Source organism: Leptodactylus fuscus, chromosome 5, assembly GCF_031893055.1.
Source record: "Leptodactylus fuscus isolate aLepFus1 chromosome 5, aLepFus1.hap2, whole genome shotgun sequence".
NCBI classification, from domain to species: domain Eukaryota; kingdom Metazoa; phylum Chordata; class Amphibia; order Anura; family Leptodactylidae; genus Leptodactylus; species Leptodactylus fuscus.
The window spans coordinates 154,864,886-154,879,199 of NC_134269.1; the positions used below are offsets into that span (position 1 = coordinate 154,864,886).

At 40.6% G+C, this 14,314-nt stretch overlaps 1 protein-coding gene across 1 annotated transcript in view; it reads right to left on the minus strand.

Annotated features, from left to right (window-relative positions):
* PTPRQ (protein tyrosine phosphatase receptor type Q) overlaps nucleotides 1-14,314 on the minus strand; it is a 228,069-nt gene that overhangs the window by 172,901 nt on the left and 40,854 nt on the right. The window contains exons 18-20 of the mRNA XM_075274511.1: nucleotides 11,594-11,754; nucleotides 10,658-10,769; nucleotides 8,230-8,456 (exon numbers count right to left, since the gene is read on the minus strand). Coding sequence (XP_075130612.1) covers nucleotides 8,230-8,456; nucleotides 10,658-10,769; nucleotides 11,594-11,754 — 500 coding nt within the window. The remainder of the gene's footprint in view (nucleotides 1-8,229; nucleotides 8,457-10,657; nucleotides 10,770-11,593; nucleotides 11,755-14,314) is intronic.

A 14,314-nucleotide genomic window follows, 5' to 3' on the forward strand; every position in this document is an offset into this window, starting at 1 on the left:
ACTTGTGAGGAGGATGAAGGAAGTCAGTAGGAGGAAGAGGAAGGGCAGCTCTTTTTATCTTTTCATAAAACTTACATATTTCTGTAATGCATATGCATGTGGTTTGTAACTGATCGCATGATAAGATCACTTAGTGTTCCATATGATGTGTTCTTCTTAAAGGGGGTTTTCAGCCATAATAATTGATAATCTAGCTGTGCAATAAGTCAACAAACAAAAAATGGCAGGAGTCCAAAACCCAGGACTGTCAGCTCACCTGCTGTTTGAAGAGGCTATAGTGTACAGCCTCTTCGGTATTCAGCAAGCACAATGCATTTTCTTGAATGGGACTGAGCTGTAATCAGTCCATATGACTGATGAACACTATGTCACATGGCCCATGGAGAAGAAGTGATGCTTAGGGAGCACTGCTGCTTCTTCAAATATCTGATCCACTGAAGGTCCAAGTGACAATCACCAATGGGTCTTAAACTCATAGATAGATAGATAGATAGATAGATAGATAGATAGATAGATAGATAGATAGATAGATAGAGATAAATAGGAGATAGATAGATAGATAGATAGATAGATAGATAGATAGATAGATAGATAAATAGGAGATAGATAGATAGATAGATAGATAGATAGATAGATAAATAGGAGATAGATAGATAGATAGATAGATAGATAGATAGATAAATAGGAGATAGATAGATAGATAGATAGATAGATAGATAGATCTTAAACTAAGGTTAATCAGGTTAAAAGTCCCAGAAAACTCCTTTAGAACAGCTTGACCAAAAGTCTTAAACTACTATAACTGACAAGGGATGTTTCCCATTTCAGGATTTCAGCCACCTCCTATCTCCTCACTCTGACACTTCATGGTTTTCCGCTCAGTCCAACAGTGCCCTTGTGCTTGTTGTAAAATGCACAGTTAGCTCTGGATTTACTTAAAGGCATAACAGAGAACTCATCAAGAAACTTTACTAATCTTTATCAGGCTCAGCAGCTGAAAGCAATGTGCAGAGAGAGGGGGATAAGGGAATATAGTCCAGGAACAGGGACTGAGTAGTCAGCAGACCTTAGAAGTGGTCTGTAACCTTGGCAACAAGTTCTAAACCCTGAGGAGGATTTTTTATCTGAATCTGGCAAATGGAGCAATATAGATAAAGCAATATATTGGGTAAATACTTCAGTGAGCTTTAGGTGGCTTTATCATTGGGAAAAGTCATTTTTAGATAAGCACATCCTTGCATAGTCTTTAGAAAGGCTATTCCACACCTACCTTTTGTATGGAAATGACCTCAGTAGATTTTGAATAAGTGCGTTTTTATTCATATGGTAATTAGGTTTCTCGGTGCACCCCAGAAATGTCTCTGTGCACCCCAGAAATGTCTCTGTGCACAGTCTTCTCTATGTGTATGTACCGCAGAGTTGAGTCATTAGCACATCAGCCTCTGCTGTACATACACAGAGAGTATAGCAGAGAGGAGTGCACAGTGACTTCCGATGCACGGTGGAGGCTAATTAACATATGTATAGAAATGGACTCATTCAAAATCTACTGAGGCAATTTACATACAAAAGGTATGTGTGGACTAGTCTTTCTAAAGGCTATTCAAGGATGTGTTTAGCTAGTTTGCCAATGATTGAGCCCCTTTAAGCTGCAACTGTAAATATGATTCTTAAAATTGGAATACCCTGGAAATACCTGAAGAGTGATAAATGTCTATGCTAGAGACTTTTTAGTATTGACAATTAGGGAATGGGACATTAGTTCCAGCAAAGAGAAAAACAGTCTGCTTATCATGTTTCCTAAAGTATACAAGACAAAGAATTTTGGCCATCGCACATTCCAGTGCTTTTTTTTAGTACGGACTGTCCTTTTCCCTCACAATCTTAATTTTTGTCTGAAAGAGGACCTTTCCGAAGTTCCCTTATTAGGTGCTTTTAAATAGTCACTGTCATTTCAACTTCAAACTTTGTATAGATGAATAGATAGTAGGTGATTGTAAGAAACAATGAAATATGTTGTATCAATGACACATGCCTCTTTTTGCACTTATCAGGCTGTTTCTGCTACTTCTATCTGGAGATGGAGAGCAGGTCACATTACACAGGTCTATAGGAGTCTAAGGGGAAAGAAGAGAGAAGTAAGCAGGATGTGCAGGAAAAAAGAGAAGAAAGACAAGTTTTGTTGAACTGGAGCTAAAAATGAGCTTTCTATCACAACCAAAGTACTTTACTAACATCAGTACAGGTCAATATTTTTCTATATACAGTATGTCCTATATGGTCCTGGGGTTGTTTCTGAGAAACATTTATAGAGCAGATTCCCATAGCTCTCAACTGTCTCTGATTCAGCGGGATATTTCTAGATTCCGGGTCCTATCCCACTGTCCCAGTTGACAGGAGATATGTCATTGGCGTCAACACACCTGTTTACTTGTTCCATTACAAAAGACAGGAACTTTATACAGTGGGGACACCAGGAGAGGGAATTTATAATTGTGGGGTGGCTGCTGCAGGGGAACATTAAACTGTCGAGTATATATACAGATGAGATCCGCAGCTCTTGTTCAGACTAAAAAAATGTCCTTTATTTCTTCACATTAAAAAATGGTACAGAAACCATGACGAACAAGTGAAAAAGTGAGAAAAACATAAACGTGGTTAAAAAAACTCTAGTTGTTTACATGTCTGGCTGACGTGTTTCAAGACACTAAGTCTCTTAATCATAGCCTCCCAGTCCCTGACTGGGAGGCTATGATTAAGAGACTTAGTGTCTTGAAACGCGTCAGCCAGACATGTAAACAACTAGCGTTTTTTTAACCACGTTTATGTTTTTCTCACTTTTTCACTTGTTCGTCATGGTTTCTGTACCATTTTTTAATGTGAAGAGATAAAGGACATTTTTTTTAGTCTGAACAAGAGCTGCAGATCTCATCTGTATATATACTCGGCATTGGATTGTCTCCTTGAAGTCCAGGAGAAACTGATCGGGCACCTTGAATTCGGACCGGTGAGCTGTTATTCCTCTCTTTTTTCTTGTTTAAAACATTAAACTGTGTGGATAGCTGGAGGGGAAACAGACAGCATTTGTTAATTTCTTTTATCCATAATGTCAAATTTTAGGTTCTGTCATGGTGTCTGTCATTTTACTAACAGCACTTATTGCTCAGGGAGGATGGGGACTGGAAAAAAAACAAATCTCAATGTGTCAGGACACATGGGGCAGCACCTATTAAATGATACAAAAAGCTGGATTTGCAAAAAACTGGGTTTAAAGTACAAGCCACATATCCTCCAAAATAAAATGCACCAATTTCACCAAAAGGCATAGAAATAAAGAACAAATGATCCTTAACAAGACAATATTAATACATATGGGCTTTGGTTACATTTAGTCTGAAAAAAAAATTGGAGTACACCATGTTGTGATATAAACACATCTATTGTTATTAATGGGATCATGAAAAACAGAAAGAACAGCACATGCAGTGGCGTAACTAGGAATGGCGGGGCCCCATGTCGAACTTTTGACATGCCCCCCCTCCCCCCGACCGATGCTGAAGACCTCGACCAACTGTCCCCTACCGCCGTCGCCCCCCCCCATGCGCATTTCTGCGCACACTATAATACCCAATATTGGCCCCTGCACACAGTATTATGTTCCCATAGTGGCCCCAGTACACAGTATTATGTCCCCATACTGGCCCCAGTACACAGTATTATGTCCCCAGACTGGCCCCAGTACACAGTATTATGTCCCCATAGTGGTCCCAGTACACAGTATTATGTCCCCATATTAGCCGCAGTACACAGTATTATGTCCCCATACTGGCCCCAGTACACAGTATTATGTCCCTATACTGGCCCCAGTACACAGTATTATGTCCCATTGTGGACATACATGAACAATTATTATACTCTGGGGTCTTTTCAGACCCCAGAGTATAATAATTGGAGACCCAGAGGGATACAAACATAACAAACTACTGTTACTTACCTTTTCTCTCGACTCCCCTGCATTCTCCGTCGCTGTCGGCCATCTTCCAGGACGTCATGTGACCGGGGCCCTGCGTTGCAGGTCATATGACGTCACACAAGTAGGCAGAAGCCTGCCCGGAGCCTGGAGAGGTAAGTAACACAGTTTTTTATGTTCCGTTACCTCTCCCGGGCCTCTGATCGTTATACTCGGGGTCCGAAAAGACCCCCGAGTATAATAGTGCTTGTGGGGCCCACGCCGTCACTTACCGATCCCAGCCCCTGCCAGGGTCGGTAAGTATATAGGGCCCATTACTAGCTGGAGTAACTCCAGCTGGTAACGGCCTATTAAAAAAAAAAAAAAAAAACGCAGCGGTAGCGGCTGTCGCCGGGCCCCTAATGTCCTGGGCCCTGTGGCAGCTGCTACCACTGCTACCACGGTAGTTACGCCACTGAGCACATGAACGGTATCCATGTGCAATCTGTATTTTTCATAGACTGTCATTTCAGTGTATGATACTGAGCTGCAAAACTGACAGGAATAGGATCTGCACCCACACAGATCAGTGAAAATGACAGCTGAGTGCAGAAGTGTAAATTACTATATACTTGGGTAAATTCTTTAATGTGATCTAATAATATTTAATAATGAGGTCATAGAAATGAATGGGTCAGTTTACTATTGACAAAAAATATGTTTGCATGAGGCCTAAGAATGTGATCATATTTCCATTGCTAAAGGGGTTAAATCCTGCTGTAATGCCAATCTTATGTGAAAATCACACACTATACCAATGCAAACATCTTACATGCATCAATTACATAAATCATAGAAAAATATTCTCTATCACAATGTAGGAAACTTCAACCTTACAATTAAAGAGAACCTGCAGCTCTTCTGACATGTTAGTTTTAGTACCTATTTTTCCTACTTAGTACATACATATTTCACATGAATTAACAATTCTGAAAAATCTTTCCTTAGGACTCCATGTTGTACGTTCCCGTGTTATCCCTCACATGCCTACACTGACAGTCCTGGCTGGACAGCAGGGTCGGACTGGCCCGCCGGGGTACCGGGGAATCCCCCGGTAGGCCCCAGCCTGGACTGACAGTGCTCACTTCCTCAATGCAGAAGCACTGGTCAGGGGCCCGATCGGGATGTCAGGGGCTGGTTCAGGCCCCTGTCCAGTGCATTTGCATTGATAAACTGAGCACTGCTAGTGGCAGGGGCCCGATCGGTAAGCTCGGGGCCCCAGGCTGCCGGCAGCGCTGTAATTACTAAAGATGCCCGGCTGCCAGTTTCCCAGGGCCCCGACACTTACACAGAGGGGCCTCCTGCCGGTGCTATACTTTCCCTATTAATATAAGGAAAGTATACATCGGACTCCGGAGCACACCAGGGGCAGCTGCTATCCCTGCAATCTTTAGAAGTGCTCTCTCTGCAGCCCGGACTTCCTTCCCCTCCCCCTCCCAGCAGTGAGTCATCGCTTACATCGGCCCGTGTGGGGACAGAGGAGTCTGCTGCTGCTGCAATGATCCACAAATGTGAGTATATTTTTTCCTTTTTTTTTAGTAAAATGTAATGTTTAATATGTATATGTGTACATTTGTTTAACCCTTAAGTCCTATCATGGTGTCTATCATACACCACTATCACACACATAATCATTATGATAGACACCATGATAGTACTTAAGGGTTAAAGCATGTGTCTTGTATACTGTGTGAGGACTGTATGTTTGTATACAGGTATGTGTGTGTATATACAGTATGCTATAATAATGTGTGAGTGTATGTATATATGTGAGTATATATAGTATGTATGGTATATGAATGTACATAAATGTGTATATGCTAATTATATATATGTGTGTGTGTGAGTATATATGAATGTATATGTATGAGTGTGTAGTGTTGCAGTATAGGTATAATGGAAACAGAAAGTCCTCAGAGCAAACCTCTGTGGAGTTTCTGAAAAAAGCGCTGCAGGAAAAACTGATGTGTTGCGGCCGGGGGTTTTCCCGCAGCGCTTTTTGGCTGTCAGACGCTGTGTTAGGTCTTATCCTTATAGTGTGATGTACAGTATATTGAGATGTTACAGAGGACCTTTCACCTCCTGGGGCACATGTAGTTTTATATACCGCTAGAAAGCCGACAGTGCGCTGAATTCAGTGCAGCTTTCCTGTTCTGTGCCCCCAGTAAAGAGCTATCGGTGCCGGTACCGTAGCTCTTCACTGTCAGAAGGGCATTTCTGACAGTCAGCCAGGAACGTTCTTCTTCCCAGCAGCGCCTATTGCACTGTACTGTGAGATCGGAAGCGTTCCTCACCGCTCAGCGTCATCACTAGGCGGTAAGCAAAGCCCCCTCACACAGTACAGCGCAATAGACGCTACTGTGAGGAAGGGTGTTACTGATTGACTGACATAAACGCCTTTCTAACAGTGTATTAATCCACATGTGCCCCAAATGGTGAAAGGTCCTCTTTAAAGATTAGGCGCAGACGTGAGACGCAGTGGTTTTCATTGAGCTTTTGTCCCCAGCGCCCCGTTATCCTCCTGCCTGTGTCCGTTCGGTCTCATGGCCTCATTTCTGGAAATCCTGTATCTGATTGGTTTCAGTGGTCCCATGAGGTGCAGGACTCCCAGCAAGGAGGTGCCGGCACGAGACTAAATGGACACTGGCGGTGGACAATGGAGCAATGGGGACAGGTGAAGGCACTTTTTATTTATTTTTTTATTTAACACCTTCCATCAGGCACATGGGTTGATCCAATTCCTGGACAAATTTTTAAAGGATTTATCCATCTTTATAATGTTGATGGTCTGTCCTTAGGATAGGCCATCAGTATTACATCTGTGATGATACAACATCCAGGACCTCTGCAGATCAGCTCTTCCAGGACAGCCTGGCTACAGGTAATGGTAACATTTCTAGGAGCCATGCTGATCACTTTCCATACAGAGTGTAGCAGTAGGTTTAGGTAGTATGTTGTTGCACATTGTATGGCGGGTGAGCAGCCGGCTCCCGAGATGGTATTACCTTTAGCTGCCCTGTCTCGGTATCGCTGGTCTGCAGGTTCCTGGTGGTGGGCCCCTAGAAACAATTCCACTGGTGGGCCCTAGACACCCCAGTCCGACCCTGCTGGACAGTGTAAGACTATATAGCGACACTCCATCCCCTTCCATACTCTCAAACTGGTAATATGTTGGCTCAGTGGTTAACACAGTTCTCTTGTAATGCTGGAGTCCTAGGTTTGAATCTGACCTAGGACAACATCTGTAAAGAGTTTATATATTCTCCCTTCTCTACATGGGTTTCCTCCCACAATCCAAAGATCTACTTATAAGAAATTTAGATTCTGAGCCCTATATAATAACACCTAGTGGTCAATTTATTCAATAATTTCCAGGAGCAGCAACAATTTTAAGAAACAATGCTCCATTTATTAAAGGGATTTCATAAGACTCTAAAATTTCTGACCTATCCTTGGGATATTTTATCATTAGATCAGCGGGGGACCAACTCCTGGTGCTCTCACTGATCAGCTGTTTGATGAGGTCACTTCTTTCTGGCCAGTGACATCAGGTCCATTGGTCGCATGGCCATGCTGCAGCACAGTCCCATTCAAATGAACAGGACTGAGCTGTAATACCATACGCAGCCAGTGATGATGCTGCAGTGAATATCCAAATGCTACACCCCTTCACACTGCGAATCTGATTCTGACTACTGCACTCTCACAATCTGATAGTGATGACCTATTCTATGGACGGGGGATCATCAATATCATAGTTTCAGAGAACCTCTTTAACTAAAACAGAAAGGATTCCAAGCAATTCCAAGAAAGAATAAATGTCTAGGTTACCTGATTTACGCTATGCTGAGAGAAGAGCTTGCATTTTTCTTCCTTACTAAGCTGTGTCATTATAAGGATATAATAATACCGCTTAACCTTATGTGGATTAAACTGAAAATCAACCTCATTTGCAAATAAGGGAGCAATTTAGTCCTTGGCACACGGTTGTTGGCTAGCCAGACTTCTCTCATATCAGTCATACACATGTTAAGATCTTACTGCCAGGCACATTTTATCCCCATACTTGGAATATTTCAGGCTATCAGATAGTAACAGGTGGCATGAATTTATTTTACTATTGTCTATATATGACTCATATATAACTCCTATCACTCACTTTACATAGGAAATTATAGTCTTATACATCTGATATATTACAGGGAGGACAGAGTTGGTACCTTTATTTCATATGTTGTTCCAGGAGTCAGACTGGTCAAAAGAACCTCTAGACTGTCAGGTGTGGTCGCTACTTGAGTGTAAGATGACTGCATCCATGGGCAAACCTCTCTGTAAATGACATAGTATGCTATAATCTTCCCATTTGTATTCCGTGGAATATACCAAGATAGAAGGATTCCTGCAGAGCCCACGCGTTCTCCTGCTAGGTGATCAGGGGGTCCTGGAACTACAATGACAAGACACAAGTTACCACAATGACCTAAAAACATGAGCGGCTACTGACTCTCTTAGGACTGAAGGGAAGGCAGCATGTGTAAGACAGATTGGCTGTTAACATCACTCTCTTCTCCCTAGTACGGACTTACAAAAGATGATTAAATACAGGAACTCAAGAAACATTCTTTACCAGGAATGTTAGATATGCAATGTAGTAAAACTATGCAGAATAGCTTCATGTTGATGCCAGATCGCTTCTGACACTTATAAGTTATATACAGGAAGAGATTTCAATGACATTGGTGTGTGTATCCGCAAATAAGAGGCTTCCTCGACAACTTTTCAGCTCACACCTCTCCTCGTGATAAATAAGGAGTGTCGAAATAGCATCATATCTGGACACTTCAATAAACGTTCTTATATCTTTTGGCAAGTAGATCATTGTTTACTTCCTCAAAAAGCAGCAATTTGCATTGTGGTAACGTGTTAGTCTACATGTGCACAAAATCTAGGCTGGCTACTATCACTTTACCTTTGTACCCCTGCCCTTGAATAAGGCACAAAGGAGAACCATGTGCTGTTAATCACAATAACAGAGTAATGGTCCATCATAAGGCATCCATGGTACCATGATCTATCTCCGACCCCCTGTGAGGGGTTGAACGGCAGGATCATTTTATCAGTTGCACCCTAGAAACCTCAGTCCGACACTGATCATGTTTCTTTGTTTTTGGGAATCCAAGCTGATAGAACAACGTATGCAAAAGATGATGTCAGTTTGCATTAGTCACTCCTCTGGATCCTATTACTTTCCAGGGCCTAAAGGTATAACTACTCTATGGGTATAAAAGTGTAAAGGTATAAATGCTATGTATGTTGTATGTTCTAGCTCCTGTGCAAATCTGAAGATTATAATAGGAATTACTTCAAAGCTTTTGAATTAAATTAAAATAATGACAATCACTCATGTGAATACATTAGTATCCAAACAGTGCTCTGTATTAGACCGCAGGCACATGACCATATTACGAATTTGTGTTGCATGTGTAGGGCCCTTGGTCCATGGTTACATACCAAACTATACAGAGTTTCTTGTCATAAGGGTTCATGTTCCATTATAATTTTCTAGAATACAGGCAGGCGCATATGAAAGTACTATATCGTAACAAACCAAGGTATACTCAGTTCTTTAATAAAGAATAAGGGCTCTATGTGTGTCCAGTCAAGGCTCATGCACATAGTTTACCCATGTGCATAAGGCCTTAGGTATACAGTATTTGGGTTTAATAGTGTACTATATAGATTTCCAACCTTATAACTATAGGGAAGCTACAAAAATCTACTCCACTTGGGAACTCCTCATGCAATTTCTGTCTCAGTGAATATTGGTTATAAAGCATTTTAGAATTCTTGTTCATTGCTATACATAGACTTGAATATGTCTACTGCTTTGACCAAGCTGAGGTCAATATGCCTTTCTTATTGTAAATAAAGTGACAGGTCATGTTGTCACCATGTTCCAGATAACCCCATATTAGGGCACAGAGACCCCAGAATCCCAGGAACACTGGTTCGGAATATAACACCATGATACAAAATAAAGACTGCTTTATATTCTTTATGTGCTCTATCTAGTGTTCTAAACTGAACTGAATTCTGTAAGGTATCGTATTAATTTAAAAAAATGACAGCATAATTTTAATCCAATTTTATATGTCTTTTATAACTTGTTAGATTTATTTACCATGGTCAATTATTTTTAGTAAGCAACTGAAGGCAATATAGTCCACAACAGTGTGCAGCTAAAGTGCACCAGACGGTATAGAGGTCAAATACAATCTGACTTAAGTGAATGAAATACATTGGTGGTAAGTAGCTTGGAAAGTTCATCTATGCTTTTGGATACTCTATATCCATATGCCCTTGAATTAGAAATGAAAGAATTTTGCAATGCAAACATAGATTATAGGATAGATAAGAGATGAAAAATATATTATTTTGAACACTAGCCCAGATAGTCAGGAAGCATTAGACAACAAGCTAGACACTGGATATTTCCATAGTAATTGAATGAGACAGCCTGGATTGTGCGACACAGCGAGATCAGTATGTTATATGAAGTTCTATGAATAATTCAGTTTGTGTGTACATTCGGAGGTGTAAAAAAGTCAAGATCCCACCCAATTCTAAGATAATATATAATAAACTTACTGGTTTCGTTAGTCATCACCAACTTGCTGTCTGGGGAGCTGAAGGCTGAAGATGACACAGAAGAAACAGCTACACTATACGTGGTACCAGGAGCAACGCTGGAGACATCTGCCTAAAATGCCAAACAGACATCCAAAAAGTGAAATATGAAGTGTAGCGAGCAGGAAAGCACCAGTCAATTCTGGAACTGCTGGCATCACAGAATCTCTGAGAAGCAGCAAACTCTTGTCTTGCATTCCCATCGTGATGGATGATTGTATAGGTAACAAAACTCAACAGAAAATATTTCCTTGTTGTGTGAAAAGTTTTAACCAAGAAGGAGCTGAAATACTTCACTTGACACTACAGGTTAACTTTCCTTCCCTGGCTAGAATATTTTTGTTTCCTACAAAAATGTAATCTACAACAAAATAATAAAAAATTCCTCAACGGAAGCAGATAACATAAACCAGCCTACCTGAACATATGTAGTTCTCCACAGAAGCAGCAAAGAAGCAAGAAAAAAGGTAATCATTATTTTACTGTCCAGAAAGTCGAATAGTTCCTATGTCTTTTTGATGGTACCAGGGAAATGTTGCCTGCATTAATGATTTAAGGCAAGGTCTGCCTGCACAGTGCACAATTAATGAGTCTGTATTACTCAATAGCACTCCCCTTTCTTTGTTAAACTATTCATGAACTCCTGGGTGACTGACTGGAGTTTCATGATGGACTACAAAAAAACAAGGAAATTAATTGTTATTAAGGTAACAGTCTCCTTGTGTTGAAATTTGTTACAAATTTAGCATAGATTATCTGATAACATCCCATGATAATAAAAGGAAAAGGATAGGGAAAAAAACAGCTTTACAGTTGGTCAGCTTTGCAAAGAATATTCCAATGAGCTCAGGGTATAAACAAAAGTTGCCCATCTACATACTATAATGAAAAACATACCTGATACTCCCCACCTCCAAGATCTCTGACAGTAACAAAGCCATGTTGAGGAAAGAGATCCACTTGATATCTTTCCACCCGTCCGTGAGGTTGCTTCCAGTATACTGAAAAGGAGTGTGTTGAAATATTGAAGGCAGTAAGCGCTATAGGAACTTCAGGTTCTAGATGAAAAATGTAAGAAAATAGTCAATTATACAACTGCCTGCATAGGATTCTTTGTAGCAATGCACAAACTTAGCAAAGTCGAATGACGGTCCAATTGCAGTTCTAAGGAAATATGGTGAATCATGATGAGTTATCCCAAATTTCAATTTTAGCTCTGCTATATCTTTGACATTACAGTTCCAATTCAAAAGTTAGTTTTAACACTGATCCTAAAGTCTCTGCAGTGTTTGAAGGTTTGTGAGGATTGAAATGAACTGTGTACCATATAAAGGTTTATTTTCCAGGTACAGTTGTGAGTTAATCGTATAAGCTATCATTCAGACTGACACATTTAATCTGCACTTCTAGCTTAATGACTACGAAAATCACAGGACCACAGACCTTTATAGGGGGATTTTAGACGTGCAAACAGTCTAAGTTGAGATGTTGGAGATGAGCGAGAATGATCTCAGTGTCACCATTAGGCCAAGTGACATTATATAATTATAAGAACTTATATGTATATCAATGACTCTAACTATAGTAACTATGAGAGTTAGCCGTATTATTCAGGCCTTTTAAGTAATAACTAGAGATGAGTGAGTAGTATTCAATCAAGTAGGTATTCGATAGAATACTACGGTATTCAAAATACTCGTACTCGATCGAATACTACTTGCTATTCACAGCAGTCTCGCAATGGAGACTGCTGTGGTCCGATCTTAGACTCCGCCTTCTCACAGACGAGCCTCCGGCAGAACCAGCGTTCATTAGCCGAATGCTGTACACTGTATAGCATTTGGCCAATCAACGCTGGTCAATGCATTCCTATGATAAAAAGTCAGCTCCCACATAACCGCAAGCTGCCAGCTCTCCCGACTAGCAAGGACGAGCCTGTTGCAGAACCAGCGTTGATTTGCCAAATGCTATACAGTGTATAGCATTCGGCCAATCAATGCTGGTTCTGCAGGACGAGTAAAGGCCGGTTCACATTAGCGCTTGCCTCCCGTCCTGAAGGAGTCCACAGGAGGACTCCCCCCCTGAACGGAATATCAGCGCAACTGCAAGCGCTGTGCAGTTAAAGTGCACGGACCCCTTTAACTGCACAGCGCTCCTCCTAAACACTCTCCTCCTGCTACTTGTGGACTTGGTGACTCTCCTTTAGTCGAATAGTGGTTTCCCCTTAAATGAGCATTTTTTCCCATAGACTATAATGGGATTCAATATTCGATCGAGTAGTCGAATATTGAGGCTCTACTCGAAACAAATATCGAATCTCGAATATTTCACTACTCTCTCATCTCTAGTAATAACCTAGAACAGATGGAAGCTAATAGGAATATAGTGCTGAATGGAAGGCAGGAGGTGGGAGTTTAATGAATTACCATTAAATTCTAATACAGAAGGTTCCATGGTTGATCAACCCTGTTTTATGCTTATTTATACATCTTGTTTAATGAAAGCATGGTACTGTAGATACATAGAGAGCTACAGTGGTATCCTGTAAGTTACAGGTACACCACCAGAACAAACATGCAGGGAACATAGGTAAATAAGACGTGTCTCCCTTGCATTCAACGTCTTTAAGTTTGGTGCTCAGGGATCATGTTTTTAACACATTCTATATAATCTAATTTACTAAAGACTGACTTAATCCTCATAATAGATCCCCTGTAGTAAAGTAAAAAACTCAGAAGAAATGTAGGCAGCCAGAGTCAAATGTGGTCCATGGGACCACATGGATGAATGCATTACATTGCTGTCTGCATTGCACTGCATTACACTGCTGACCTCTAGATAAGAAGCTGCTATAATATGTCTGCTTATTTTAACATTTCTCAGTAAATTTAAAAATATAACAATAAACTGAAAATATTTTAACCAGACTAATTGTTTAAAGCCTTATGTAGAGAGTATAGTTATGTGAACAGAACCTATACAGTGGCAGAAAGAGGCAATGCCGTTTGGTATTATGGACCCATAAGAAACACTTTAGTTTCTGCATTCTTCCACCAAAAGTAATGCTCTTTGTCACAGAAAGAGTAAATTTAAAACATAACTTTTAATTTTTAAGATAAAAAACAAAAACAAAAAAAAAGAGCCCCAATGTGCGCTAAAAATTGAGAAATGATACACACTATACGGAATGATGGTGTCCGTGTGCGTTAATAAATTCCTCAATACATAACTGTAGTGACTGTATAGAAGGATAGTGACCCAATTAGGAGAATGTAGATAGGAGAGCCATGAGCAACTGCCCCTCAGTCATCCATATATATATATAGCACCCTAACCTGTACTGGTTATAACAGTCACTCTAAACCCCTGTGATTAATTAAACACCTGGGGAAGGAAAGGGTATATGGATTTGGCATAAAATAGATATTACTGCTCTCCTATTCTGACCTAATGTGGGCTATGTACTCCTCGTGCAGCACATTACTGCTTCCTACCATCAAGGATGCAGGAACTGCAGTTTTAACTGCAAACAATAGCGGCTGTATATATTTAATATCGTCCTCCTGAGGAGCCATGCATTATACATTGGCGAAACGCGTAGAGGAGCTATGAGGAGTA